Below are 13,619 nucleotides of genomic sequence, written 5' to 3' on the forward strand. Positions count from 1 at the left end.
GAATTTTTCCAATCAAGTAAAATTCCTGAAACACATTGGATTCCAATGTGGCCTGTTTGGATCCAGTGGGTATCAGTGATATCACATTTGTATATTTTGTGCGGATGGTCGTGGGTTTCCCCCGGGCTCTGCACGGTTTCCTCCCACCATAATGCTGGCCGCCGTCGTATAAGTGAAATATTCTTGAGTACGGCGTAAAACACCAATCAAATAAATAAATAAATAAGTAAAATGTTCGGCTTTTCAACCATCCTCCTCATGGTCATTCTCACAGGTAAACCAGAGCCGAGCATCAAGTGGTTCCGAGATGGGCGAGACATCACAGAGAAGGCCGACTTTGAGATCTCGTACAGAAACGGACGTGTGTCTCTGACCGTCCCTGAGGTGAAAGAGGACAAGGTCGGACAGTATTTGTGTCAGGCACGTAACCCCGCCGGCATGGCGTCAAGCACAGCAGAGCTCATAGTCAGAGGTATGTTCCCTGTACACATGCATCTCTAGGTGCCAATCTTGGAAAGAAAAATACAGACAGAAAAAAATTGTCATCTTAATAAAAGTAAACATGTTTTTTTATTTGGATCTTAAATTCAGTTACAGGATTTCTCCCGTTTATTATTTGGGAGGTACATGTAAATTGAAGTACGGTGTAATGTGTAAATTAATAATTGAATTTTTCATAATTTTTTTTCTGAACAAAATCTCTATGTATGTCAGGCAAAATTGTTCACAAATTTTTATGAAAGTGTGCTGCTGTCAACTAATACATTTTTGTAAAACAATGACAAATACATTGTTATGAAAAATACCAGACAGTAACTTTGTTTAACTTTTCTCACCCCATCAGCTTCAATGATCCCGCCCGCCTTCACAGAGCGACTCCGATCCCAGGAGGTGCGAGAGGGGGAGCCCGTCCGTCTGACTGTGCGCGTGGCTGGTCATCCGCCACCCGTGGTCACATGGTACCGTGAAGGGTCACAGATCGTCAGCTCTCCAGACTTTGAGGTGGTCCAGGAGGGAAACCTTCACTCACTGTACATCCCGGAGGTGTTCTACGAGGACTCAGGGCGTTACACCGTCCAGGCGCGTAATCCCGCAGGAGAGACAAAATGTACCGCTGAGCTAATTGTTGAAGGTAAGTTTTTGGTGTTGAAACCTTGGAAAAGTTTTTGTTTCCTTTAGCATGAATCAGTATTAAGATTTTGCTCCTTAGACCAGCTGGGGCCTCTGTGGCTTAGCTGGTTAGCACGCTAGTGCAGCGTAATGATTGGGAGCCTCTCACCAACGGGCTTGCTGTGAGTTCAAGTCCAGCTCATGCTGGCTTCCTCTCCAGCCCTACGTGGGAAGGTCTGACAGCAACCTGCAGATGGTCGTGGGTTTCTCCCGGGCTCTGTCCGGTTTCCTCCCACCATAATGCTGACCGCCGTTGTGTAAGTGAAATATTCTTCAGTACGGTGTAAAACACCAATAAAATAAATAAATAAATCCTTCGACCGGCCTGTATTCTGAGGATCTTACTGTAAATCTTCAACCTTTTCAAGCACTTTTTTCAGTGGAATGCATACAATTACACTCTATTATGAAAATGATACTAAAAATGATTGGTTTGTGTCAGTAAAGGATTTTTTTTATTGAATTTACTGTTTTAGGTTTGAATTTAATTTTACATCTAAACTCAGTTTACTGTAACTATTATGTAACTGTATTATGTTGATCTCAGCTCCAACAGAGAAAGAAACAGTTTCTCCATCACCACCTTCTACACTAGAGAGGAAACCTAAGCCTGTAGTCACGCAGTATTTTGAGCCATCCAAACCCGCCGCCAAACCAGAGCAGCGTTTTGAGGCTCAAGTTGACATCCCAAAACTACAAAGGCCTTCGGAGTTTACCCCGTCACCAAAACCATCACCCAAACCATCGCCGAAACCATCTCCGAAACAGTCACCAATGGCTCAGCGGAAAGCACCTCAGCCGATGGAGGTTGTGACGCCATACGAATCCCCGATCTTGCCAAAGAAGGCACCGCCAAAACAAGCACCGCCCATGCCGAAGGAACCGCCCATGCCGAAGGAACTGCCCAAGAAAGCACCACCACCTGTCTCACCAAAACCATCAAGGAAGAAACCGGTTCCAAAACAGATTGACGAAGAGATTATACCTGAGATAAAGCCTGAGGTGGAAAAACCCAAATTCCCTTCTTTGGGTGAAAAGGTGTCTCTCTTCAACCAAATGGTGGATCAAGTGCCTACTGAGCCAGAAATCAAACCAGCAATTACTACAAGAATTAAGCCGTCCTTCAGAGAGGTACGTGTAATACATGTGAAGATTATTTCCAATCCATCATACCCTATGATTATGGGCTCAAATCCAGTAATTGCTTATTGGAGTTTGCCATGCTCATAGCATTATGTGGTGTGATCTGCATTTGCCGGTTTTCTCCAGCCATGTGTTGCACTTATACCTGATGTGTAAAATAAATAAAAGCATATATTTTTGTGTGTTTTTTCAGTTAAAACATTGCTTGGTATTTCGTCATATTCAGTGTGCATGCAAATGAGAAATTATTTTCTTTACAAATATGGGGCTTGGGTGGCTGAGGGGGCTAGCACGCCAGTGCAGCCCTTGACCGAGGAGCACCACACCAATGCCTTTCCTGTGAGTTCAAGTCCTCACCAGCAATGCGTGGGAAGGTCTACCAACAACTTGCAGATGACTGTGGGTTTCCCCCAGGCTCTGCCTGGTTTGCTCCTTCCATTATGCTGACCGCCGTCGTATAAGTGAAATATTTTTTGAATGTGGCTTAAAACACCAATCAAATAGATAAGTAAATAATAAACCCTTACACATACATACTTGTTACATTCAGTAAAGAGCAAGGCAGTGTATAGTTCTCTAGGATCCTCTCAGTATCAGTGTGTCACTATCCTGCCAGCAGTTAGCCTGTAGTGAGTTTGTAGTGCATCTGTAGAATGGTAGAAGGCTGTAGAAAGTTACTGTGCGAGGAGTTGCCATATGCACAAACAACAACAGTAACTCTGCTTTCTCAGTCCGTGAAGGCAAATTGAATGTTAGTAGATTGCTTTCTCCTGCTAGGATAGTGGCGAGCTAATGGCATGTGGGTGGAAACCTTCCACTTCTTCTGTACCTGAATATGTTTGCTACATACGCCTGAATGCAAAAAACAGGGGCCACTTTCATAACTTCATATAGTTTTTCATATCTCTCAACTTTCTTGATAAAAAGACATTCACTAGGTTATAGTGCCATAGGTGACATCATTTACAAGGAAAGTTCTCAAAAATTGTGAGCTTTATGAAGTAGGACCCACTTTCAGCTTTGAAAATCTCATGCCAAATTCTCTTTAAATTGCAGCCACTGCCTAAGAAAAAGAAGGTCCGTCAAGGTGAGAAAGTGGTCTTTGAGGTCATTGTGGACGGTCGTCCGACGCCGATCGTAAAGTGGTTCCGTGAAGGAATCCAGATCTACCATCGGCAGACTATGACATCAGATTTGAGAACAACGTGGCTCGCCTTGTCATAATCGAGCTTTCCAGAAGACTCTGGTGCCTACAAATGCTTTGCCACAAATGTAGAAGGCTCAGTCACAACAGAAGCATTGTTGGATGTTGAAGGTATGTCACTGCATATTTCGTAGCTGACTATGTTTAGTTATTTATTTTGAAGACGAAGTTACTATAAAGACTGCAAAAGATGGGTTTTACTAGTTTTCCTCAATCTGTGAAAGAAAACGCTAATGTTGGTGATTAAATCATGAGATTTTTCAGAGCCAGTTAAGATAGTCCATTAGACACCTATTTCAAAATTAATCTCAAGTGCAGTACAAACTGGAAACAATCGCGAAGGTTGGATAAAACTTGAGATTGATAAACCTGGTGACTTTCTGCTACGCCCCCTTACAATCTGCTTGCGAGGCAGTGCATCGAGCACCTTAGCAGTGCTGATGGATAGTTTTCATCTTGTGTTGCCAAGGACACTAGGACACAGGTTCAAGTAATGACGTCTTTATTAAGCGGATGGCTGTTGGGCATAGGTACGTACAGTTTCCAAGACTGACTTTATGATGCACCCATTAATTTATCCCTTAATCAGTCTCTTGTTTTCTTTCCCACCCAGCTGTGGCCAGTCCTCCATTGCCTGAACAAGAAGAGCAGATATTTGTGAGCAAGGCCCCAGAGAAAATGGCCCCACCATTGCCATCTCCTAAGCCACAGAGAGTGACACCCAAGGAGAGACCCATATTCACTAAGGTATCATCTTTGTTGTTTTTGCCCTCAGTAATTTTCCAATTTCCTCCAGTTTCATTCCTGTTGGTTTATATAGTATTAATTTCAACTGAAGTTAATAATTAATAAATTCGTCTTGATTGATTTTTGATAAGATTATAAATTTGCTTCAGGTGGTTAAACTGAAAACTACCTGTACTTTCTTCTTTCTTACTTGTAGGTTTTGGCTATTTTCGACGTACTTTAAGAATTTTGAATATATTTACAACTTACTTTTCGTAGGCTTCAGTTTTAGAGTAATCACATGCATCTGGCTATCACTGCTGGAATATGATGCTTATCAAACCGAACATGACTCTTTGTGCTAGTACTGCTCCTAACTTTGTTTTGAAAATCAAATTGCAGCCACTGAAAGACAAGAGGGTTTCTCAAGGTGAGCAAATTGTCCTTGAGGTGGAGTTCAGAGGTCAACCCGAGCCAATCGTCAAGTGGTACCGAGAAGGGGTGGAGATACAGAACACTCCTGACTACAGAATTGAGACAATCTGTGGAGTTAGTCGTCTCATCATCCACGAAGCCTTCCCAGAGGACACGGGCAGATTCTCCTGTGTCCTGTCAAATGCTGAAGGAAAATCAAACACTGATGCTTTCCTGGATGTCATGGGTATGCGATGCTACTTTTCATTTTTCTGTAAATTTTATAACAAGAATACATGAGAATTATCATAGCAGTAACCAATTTATAAGCTAAAAATAACATATAGGACATTTTTTGCTTGATTCTTGGAATCAGGTTTATACAAGTAGTTAAAAATAAACTCAAATTCAGGATTAAAACTATTCTGATCAAAATCAGTAGCATCAGACCAGCCTGAAGGTCATCCAATGACATCAGACCAGTCTAAAGGTCATCCAATGGCATCACATCAGTTTGAAAGTCATCCAATGACATCACACCAGTCTAAAAGTCATCCAATAGCATCAGACCAGTCTGAAGGTCACTCAGTGGCATCACATCAGTCTGAAAGTCATCCAGTGACATCAGACGAGTCTGAAGGGTCATCCAATGAAAAGCCACAAGCTAACTGTAGCCAACCAAAACTCTAATGTAACTGAGAGTGATCATTTATTGGCTTGGAGGATTAGTGTTTATACTGCTCAAAAATTGAAATAAGTAAACAAACGATGTGTTTATGTTTCCAGGAGTACCTAGTCCAATCCCATCCCCTATCCTACCCAAGAAGGCTCCAGAAAAACAGGCTCTTCCATCTCCATTCCCGTCACCGAAAGTATCACCAAAACCGATTAGAGCGCCCACAAAACGCAGACCTGTCTTCCAACAGGTGAGTAGTGCTTGATAGAGGTGCTGATTTTGTGTGTGAGATGCTCAGTTTATACTTGAGGTGCTGAATTTATGTCTGAGGTGCCGACTTTGTACCTGAGGTGCTGAATTTATGTCTGAGGTGCCGACTTTGTACCTGAGGTGCTGAATTTATACCTGAGGTGCTCAATTTGTGCCAAATGACAGAATACTGTACCAACACCTGTTTAACTTCAGTCTGGTGCAGGGCCTTAGATTTGGTGATCCCTGGATTAAAGCTGGTATATTAAGCTGTTTCAGTGGATGGATCAAATGTGGAATATATATTAGATTGAGGACAGCATTATATTATTTAAGAATATGTAACAATTTGGTTTAGATTGTTTTTTAGTTTTCATGTACCAAGACATCATGTTTGTTTCAAAATTAAGATATTGCATCATGAAGCTTCTTTCACCTGTTTTGTTATACATGTATCTTCACTTCAAAATCCTCTCCGTCCGTAAGTGGGAAGGTCTGACAGCAACCTGCAGATGGTCGTGGTTTTTCCCCCGGGCTCTGCCCGGTTTCCTGCCACCCTAATGCTGGCTGCCATTGTTTAAGTGAAATATTTTTGAGTACGGCGTAGAACACCAATCAAATAAATAAATACATCACTTCAAAACTTTTAACATTTTCATTACATCAGTTTTGATGTAAAGCCAGTTTTCAAAAAGAAGTATATCCTTTATGATTATATTTATATTTGTAGCCTTTACGCGATACGTTTGTCAAGGAAGGAGATCGTGTTGTCTTGGAGACAAGAGTTGAAGGTGTCCCCGAGCCAATCATCAAGTGGTATCGAGAAACCATTGAGATCCAGAACACGACGGACTACCAAATTGACATCGAACCAGGCCTCAGCCGCTTGACTATCTTTGAGGCCTTCCCTGAAGACTCCGGAACATTCTCCTGCGTGGCTACAAATGCTGAGGGCAGTGAAAAGACTCAGTCCATTTTACACGTCAAACGTAAGTGTTCATGTGGTGTGGTGCTACCTTTTAAACCCAATTTTGTGTAAATACTAGATGTAGAGTTTGCCTATAACTGTTTATTTATTTTTCATTTATTTTTTATTTATTTGATTGGTGTTTTTTGTAATACCAATACTCAAAATATTTCACTCATACGGCGGTCAGCATTGTGGTGGGAAGAAACTAGGCAGAATCAGAGGGAAACCCATGACCATCCACAGGTTGCTGGCAGATATAACAGTTTAAGATTCAATACTAGTAATTTCAAAAGTGAATTGACTGCTACATCAGATTTGCACCACAAGAAGAAGCTCATATTGATTAACATTATGTAGAAGATGTTGTTAGATGACTAAAAGTAGCACTAATTCAACTCTTACCAGTGACGTGCATTGTAGACAAATAAAAAAAGACAAAGTTGACAAACAGGTGTCTTTGATATGGAGTTAAGGTTTGCAATGAAAAATATTAGAAGAAGACATCAGTGTGATATGATCCATACCTCTTGAAAATGCCCCTAAAATAGTATTAAACTATTCTGTGAATTTCTGTTCTCTAGCATCTACTGATAAACCTCCTCTTCCTGCCGCACCACCGCCCGTTTCCGAGGGCCAGCTGGTGCCACAGAAGCGAGTCCCGCCTTCCCATAAGCCCATTCCTGATCAGCCACAAAAACCAACCATGGTCTCCGCCAAGGAAAAACCAGTGTTCAAAAAGGTAAGGAAGTGAACGTGTCTCCAGCACTCTACCCCTTATTCCCTCAACAAAATATGAGCCCTGTCACATGGTTAAAATGTACATGTAGTATAACTCAACTATGTTCAGTTATTGAAATTTAAGTTATTGTTCTGATTATTATTCTGACGATCGTTCAAATTATTTGTAGCCACTGCAAAACACAATGGCAAAGGAGGGTGAGCGAGTTGTGTTGGAATGCTGGGTGGACGCCCGCCCTGAACCCATCGTGAAGTGGTACCGAGAAGGTATCGAGATCCAAAACACACCCGACTACACCATTACGTTCCAAGAGGGCGTCTGTACGCTCATCATACTCGAGGTGTTCCCAGAGGATGCTGGGAAATTCACCTGTGTGGCCACGAATGCGGAAGGGCATTCGGTCAGCGAAGCATTTTTGCAAGTTGAACGTGAGTTGCAAACTCAGTTTATTTAAGAGAAAAACCAAGGCTTCAGTTTTCATCATTCTTGTTTTTTTTTATGACAAAACTAATTATTGTCACAGATAAGATTTCTGTTTTTAGAAATATTTAAACTTGTTCTTGACAACCTTGGCTGCAACCAGTAGACCAGCATTAATGAAGTCCTGTGCAAAACTCTTCCTGATTGGTTTGACTGCAGTCTAAAGACATGTGCCAGGCTCAGCTACAGCTCTGTGTCTGGTACTGAGGTTTCCTTTAATAAGTAGGAAGTTTTTTTTAGTGTGAAAGCTCTGACTAGTGAACAACCCTCTTCTGTGTTTCACCTTCAGCGTCACCGGAGAAGCCATCTTTACCAGCGGTACCTCCGCCACCCCAGGCACAATTCTTACCTCAGTTTGTTCCGAAACAAAAAGCGCCACCTAGTGAGAACATCCCGCCAAAGTTTGTGGAGAAGGTGCAAAGTCACCGACTTGTGGAGGGAACTAATGCCATCTTTGAGTGCCGCGTCACCGGCAAACCCTTCCCACAAGTCATCTGGACCCGCGGGGGCTCTCCTGTCATGGAAGACAACAGGTGCGTTGTTACCATCACTGATGTCTTTGTTTTTTAATCTGATTGATTTTGTCTGTGAGTGCGAAGTTTGCCTTTTGTTGTCACTTGCAAATTTTCGTATCTGGATGCACGGAATATGTGATCGAGCAAACTTGAAAATGACATCTAGCAATGTGATTATTACTCGAAACTTTTGGTGATTAAATCTACGATGATGTTTAATGGTTGTTGACGTTATTAGTCTTGTAACAGTCTCATATTTGTTTTGTTTTAGCATTTTATTAACTTCATCAAATCTGTGTTTTGAAAGTAAAGATACACAGGAAGTATATGTAGTTCTGAACAGAAATTTTATTCAACCTCTGTTTTTCCAGCAACCTGTGGATGGTCGTGGTTTCCACTAAGTTCTGTCCGGTTTCCACCCACCATAGTACTACATCCACTATAGTATAAGTGAAATGTTCTTTAGTACGGCATAAAACATCAATCATGTGAATAAATATATCACGTATCATATCATATGTGTGATGTATCAAATCAAAGCAAGATGTAGCAAGGTTTATTACCTCTTATTAGTTTTGAAAATAAAGATACACAGAAAGAACAATTACTTCTGCACAGGAATGTCATTCAGCTTCCATTTTTCAATTGATCATCAATGTTGTTGTTGTATAGACACCAGATGATGACTGATAACTACTCCGGTCGTTGCACACTGGTCATCTCACGGTGCTTGCCCGAAGATATGGGCGAGTACACCTGTACTGCCCTGAACCCCGCTGGAGAGGACGTGACTACCGCCTTCCTACAACCAGATGGTGAGTTCCGCAGTTCAAATCCCACCACATTCAAACTTGAAGCAATGAAGAAAAGTTTTAAAATGATTTTGTTCACAAAATTAATACATTTTGCTGAGTAAAATTGGAAATAACTCTATGTTCATGCAAAAAGGAATTCATGAATACTAAAAAAAATTTCATGACCCAGTGTAAGGTTCACTTGGTCATGTGTAAAATATTATGGCCAGAAATGTTTCTCCGACACCGCTACCCAATTGTTCCCCCCCCCCCAACAAACCCTTTTTATTGGCATATTGAAGAAATAAAAATAAATGATATATGGTTCATTTCACTACCTGCCGCCCATGACTTTTTATCCGTACCTACCTAAAAATTATATAAATTGAGTGCTCCTGAATGAGCAAAATAAAGAGATTCTTCTATCGTTTGCGTATGTCAAAGTGAATTCGCCAAAAGTGCAGCTCTGCCCCCTTTTTTCACAAAGCGCACTTCTCAATAGCCACACTTCCTGTTTATGATGCGCAGTGTGTCTTTGCGCATTAAAATGAGTGCGCCACGTCATCCAATTCACGTAAATGGATATAAAACAAATAAATATCAAATGTCTGTTCTTTCTTATTTTATTTTTTCATAACATAGATGTCTTTTGCAGATGAGAAAATGAAAAAAGACCTTCGCAAGTATTTTCTTTCAAAAAGACTTACATCATTCATGTAAAAAAATTATACATTTGTGAAGTCTGTGGTAAGCAGGTATGCATTTATGATTTTGGCAATTTTGGCCTAAAAACCAGTTCTGTCAGTGCAGTTCTGTCAAGTCTTCAGACAGAAAGAATGCTGATTTCGACACATGTTGTGGAAGCAAGAAGTAAATGTGGCATATGTCAAATAAGTGGGAAGTGGGAAATTATTTCCGTTAAGGATTCCAGCAAGCTCGTTTTTCAACAGTTTACCAGCATATTCCAAACTCCCTGCCCTAACCCAGAGGACGACGGTGTAAGGTTAAGCTGTACTTTGGGCAAGGGAAAGGACAACAGTGATACCGGAACATTAGAAGCTAATGTGGGTGAATCTGTAGAAGGTTTCTGTGCTTAAGACTCACAACTGAAGGCCATGTCACAGGCGACTGAATTCCGCTTTAAAACGCCTGTGATGTTATGCGAATTGGTCAAAAACAGGCTCAGTCTCGGCCAGTTTTTACCACAAAGATATAGTCTAAAACGGACTGACATATGGTATGAGTTGGATAATAACTTTATCAACTACTTAGAGCAGAAGGGTTTGGGGTTTCACGCTGAAACCGGCAACCAATCTGGACATCATTTTGTGCGCTGTGTCAAGGATGCTTTGTGGATGATTGGCCCACACGTGTTTACAATGGCTGCACAAGGATGTCATCTGCCAAACTGCTTCAAGGTCATTCAAGTCTGCAATGATCATGTCACTTTAAAACATACTGTGAAAAGCATTCAGCGAATGAGCCATTGAGAAGAACGTTTTCAAAATCAACTGTGTATCATTTATGAATGAAAATCAAACAAAAAAGGAGCTGCATCAGTAATGTAGCACCCACAAAAAAAAAAATAAAAAAGAAAAAACTGCCCGCTTGCCCACCCATTTTGAAAAAAAAAAGGTGTCTGAGAAACATTTAATTCATTTTTTATGTCCAAGTGGACAATTCTTAAGTATGGTACTCTGAAAACGTCAAATAAATTATAAAATGTGTAGAAGGATTTAAATTTTAAGGATTTAAGTTGGAACTACTGTATATGCCCTATAAATGTGCACCAAAATGTGCAGTTTAGAGGCAAAAAATATTTCTTTTGAATCTGAAGTAATAGCATATATTTGTCTTTATATTTCTCCACCGTCTTTTCTTGTAGTACGCAAGAAGCCTGTGGAGGAAACTCGTAAGCCTGAGTTTTTCATCCCACGCGCTGAGCGTATGCTGGAGAGAGACACACAAGCTAGAATGGCGTCGGAGACGGATGAACTGCTCTCCAGTGACACTGTGAGTTATTTCCCTTGATTTAGTATACATTTCTTTAAAAAGCATGTAATTTAAAGTAATCTAAATTTTATAATTTTTAATTAAGCTTCAGGATGTAACTCTCGTGAGCTCTGTGGGTCCCTAATCTCTTCTGCCCAATGGGATTTGTCCATTTTGCTTTTAAGTTTACATTTGGAACATTTAGAACATTCAGCAAATGTGTTGGTGTAACTAGAAAATCTTTAAAACCAATTTTAGTTTTGTAGAATATTACTTTACAACAGATGCTGCTTGTATCAAATTTTCTGGTAAAAAGAATTGCGTCTGCACAAGTTTTTATCTCCTGAAACCTGCTAATGGCGCAGAAGTGATACTAGTCCGTTTCTCACCTGATATTTTACCTACTCATTACAGGAGTTTAAGGTTTCCAGCTTTGAGAAGAGGCTTATGAAGGAGATTTACTACAGAGCAGGAAAAGTGCGAATTGCCAGCGAAACTGAGACAGAATATGATTCCGAACAGCCAGAAGAGCGCATTATGCCAGCACAAGTTACTGCCCCAACATTTGCGACGCCACTCAAAGACGTCCGCCTTATCGAAGGAGCGGACGCCACATTGACCTGTAGAATTGCCGGAAGACCAAAGCCTAAGGTGAGAAGAAAATATGAAATGTTCATGATTTGTCCCTTGCCTTTTACTTCACAGTACAATGCAAGAATACTAAAAGTTAGATGTGTAGTGTGCCAGTGATCTGGAAATAGTTCGTCTGTAGTCAGCTTATGAAGTGATGGATACTTTAAAACGGGAGTTAATAGAAAATGTTTTCTTATTTATTTCAGATTGCTTGGTACAAGAACGGACAGCGCATCAAGAAGTCAAGCCGTTATGAAATCAAATACACACCTGATGGCGTGGCCACTCTGAAGATTCGCGTCTTGCTCCCAGAAGATGGCGGCCATTACACGATTCTGGCTGTCAATTCTGGAGGTAAAGACACATGTTCCAGCCGGCTGTTTGTTGACCAGATCGGAAGCATCGATGCCACGTCATTCGTCGGTGCAGACACACTGGAGAAAATCCAACAGCGTGATGCATTGCGAGGTCGTAAAGGCCCCGAGGATGAGGGTGGCATTTTTGAAACCAACTTCCCACCGATTTTCAAGAAAATCCCAGATGACGAGGAAGCGACTGAAGGTACAATGGTTCGCTTTGACTGTCTTGTGTCAGGACGACCCATGCCAGAGTTTACCTGGTTCAGAGACGGCATTCAAGTCCATGATGATGATATTCACAAGGTCAGTTACCATGACAACCATGAGTTTATTCAACAACAAAAATGTCTTTTTACCTAATACTTTTCCTGTGGCTCTTTTACATGCTGAAAGATATTTAAAAGAATTAGTTTTTCTTTGGTGCCTGGTTTTCTTGACTTGTAAAACACCAATTTAACAATATGACATAATATCGTTTGATTGGACAGATTGTTGTCAATGAAGATGGAATCCACTCGCTGATCATCATGTCCGTGGCCAAGTCTGACACTGGACATTACACCTGTCATGCTCAGAACAAAGCTGGAGAAGCCAGCTTCAATGTGAATCTTAATGTCTTGGGTAAGGCTATTTTTTATTTGTTTGTGTGTGGGCAATCGCCCTGGATTGTCCCGTGGTAACACGTCAAGAAACATTGAGCTTCCTTCAGAGTTCTTCAACCTGGCCGATGTCAGAGAGGAAATTTTCTAGATTCCATTGTTACCATTGTTCTGACATTACTTCTTCATCTGTACATGAGGTTCGTTAAAATATCATATCTCACTGTAGTGAAAGCTTGACTGTATGTATATCTCATATTAAAAAGTCTGGAGTATGTATTTATTTATTTATTTATTTGATTGGTGTTTTACGCCGTACTCAAGAATATTTCACTTGTACCACGGCGGCCAGCATTATAGTGTGTGGAAACCAGGCATAGACCAGGGGGAAACCAACGACCATCTGCAGGTTGCTAATAGACCTTCCTACGTATGGCCGGAGAGAAAGCCAGCATGAGCTGGACTTGAACTCACGGCGACCGCATTGGTGAGAGACTCCTGGGTCATTACGCTGCGCTAGTGCGCTAATCAACGGAGCCACGGATGCCCCTCTGGAGTACATGTATGTGTAGATACATGTAGCTATAGATAGCTGACATCTTGAGCCTCGAAATAAATAATGAAAAAGTAAATCAATAACCACTGAATAGAGTTCTCTTTCCTGACCAGGTGTGTTTTGGTTATTTCTCGTTACAGGTAAGCCCAAACCTCAGATCCCCAGGATTACGGCTAAGACCCAGAACCAGGCCGTGCGGGAAGGTCAGCCCGTGACCTTCACCTGCAAGGCTGAGGGTTACCCACCTCCCATGATCAGCTGGCAGAAAGACGGCAAGATGATCACCTCTAGTCCCGATTACAGGTACGCTTATCAAGGAACCTTCCTTGTGGTGTAGGAAAAATTAAAATTTTCTGGACTATTTTGGCGAACTTCCAGAAATTTGTGAATTTGATGAACT

General features: G+C 41.2%; 1 protein-coding gene across 5 annotated transcripts in view; it reads left to right on the forward strand.

Moving 5' to 3' along the window:
• The first annotated feature begins 3,493 nt into the window (after window positions 1–3,493).
• Window positions 3,494–13,619, forward strand: part of LOC135464711 (titin-like) — a 110,321-nt gene continuing 100,195 nt past the window's right edge. For all 5 annotated transcript variants that reach the window (XM_064742215.1, XM_064742216.1, XM_064742218.1 and 2 more), the window contains exons 1-14: window positions 3,494–3,628; window positions 4,131–4,264; window positions 4,646–4,904; window positions 5,444–5,583; window positions 6,313–6,571; window positions 7,134–7,291; window positions 7,461–7,719; window positions 8,061–8,304; window positions 8,959–9,101; window positions 10,966–11,093; window positions 11,487–11,723; window positions 11,912–12,367; window positions 12,553–12,685; window positions 13,360–13,522. In XM_064742215.1, the coding sequence (XP_064598285.1) occupies window positions 4,196–4,264; window positions 4,646–4,904; window positions 5,444–5,583; window positions 6,313–6,571; window positions 7,134–7,291; window positions 7,461–7,719; window positions 8,061–8,304; window positions 8,959–9,101; window positions 10,966–11,093; window positions 11,487–11,723; window positions 11,912–12,367; window positions 12,553–12,685; window positions 13,360–13,522 (2,648 nt within the window). In that variant the 5' untranslated portion in view covers window positions 3,494–3,628; window positions 4,131–4,195. The remainder of the gene's footprint in view (window positions 3,629–4,130; window positions 4,265–4,645; window positions 4,905–5,443; window positions 5,584–6,312; window positions 6,572–7,133; window positions 7,292–7,460; window positions 7,720–8,060; window positions 8,305–8,958; window positions 9,102–10,965; window positions 11,094–11,486; window positions 11,724–11,911; window positions 12,368–12,552; window positions 12,686–13,359; window positions 13,523–13,619) is intronic.

Source organism: Liolophura sinensis, chromosome 4, assembly GCF_032854445.1.
Source record: "Liolophura sinensis isolate JHLJ2023 chromosome 4, CUHK_Ljap_v2, whole genome shotgun sequence".
NCBI lineage: Eukaryota > Metazoa > Mollusca > Polyplacophora > Chitonida > Chitonidae > Liolophura > Liolophura sinensis.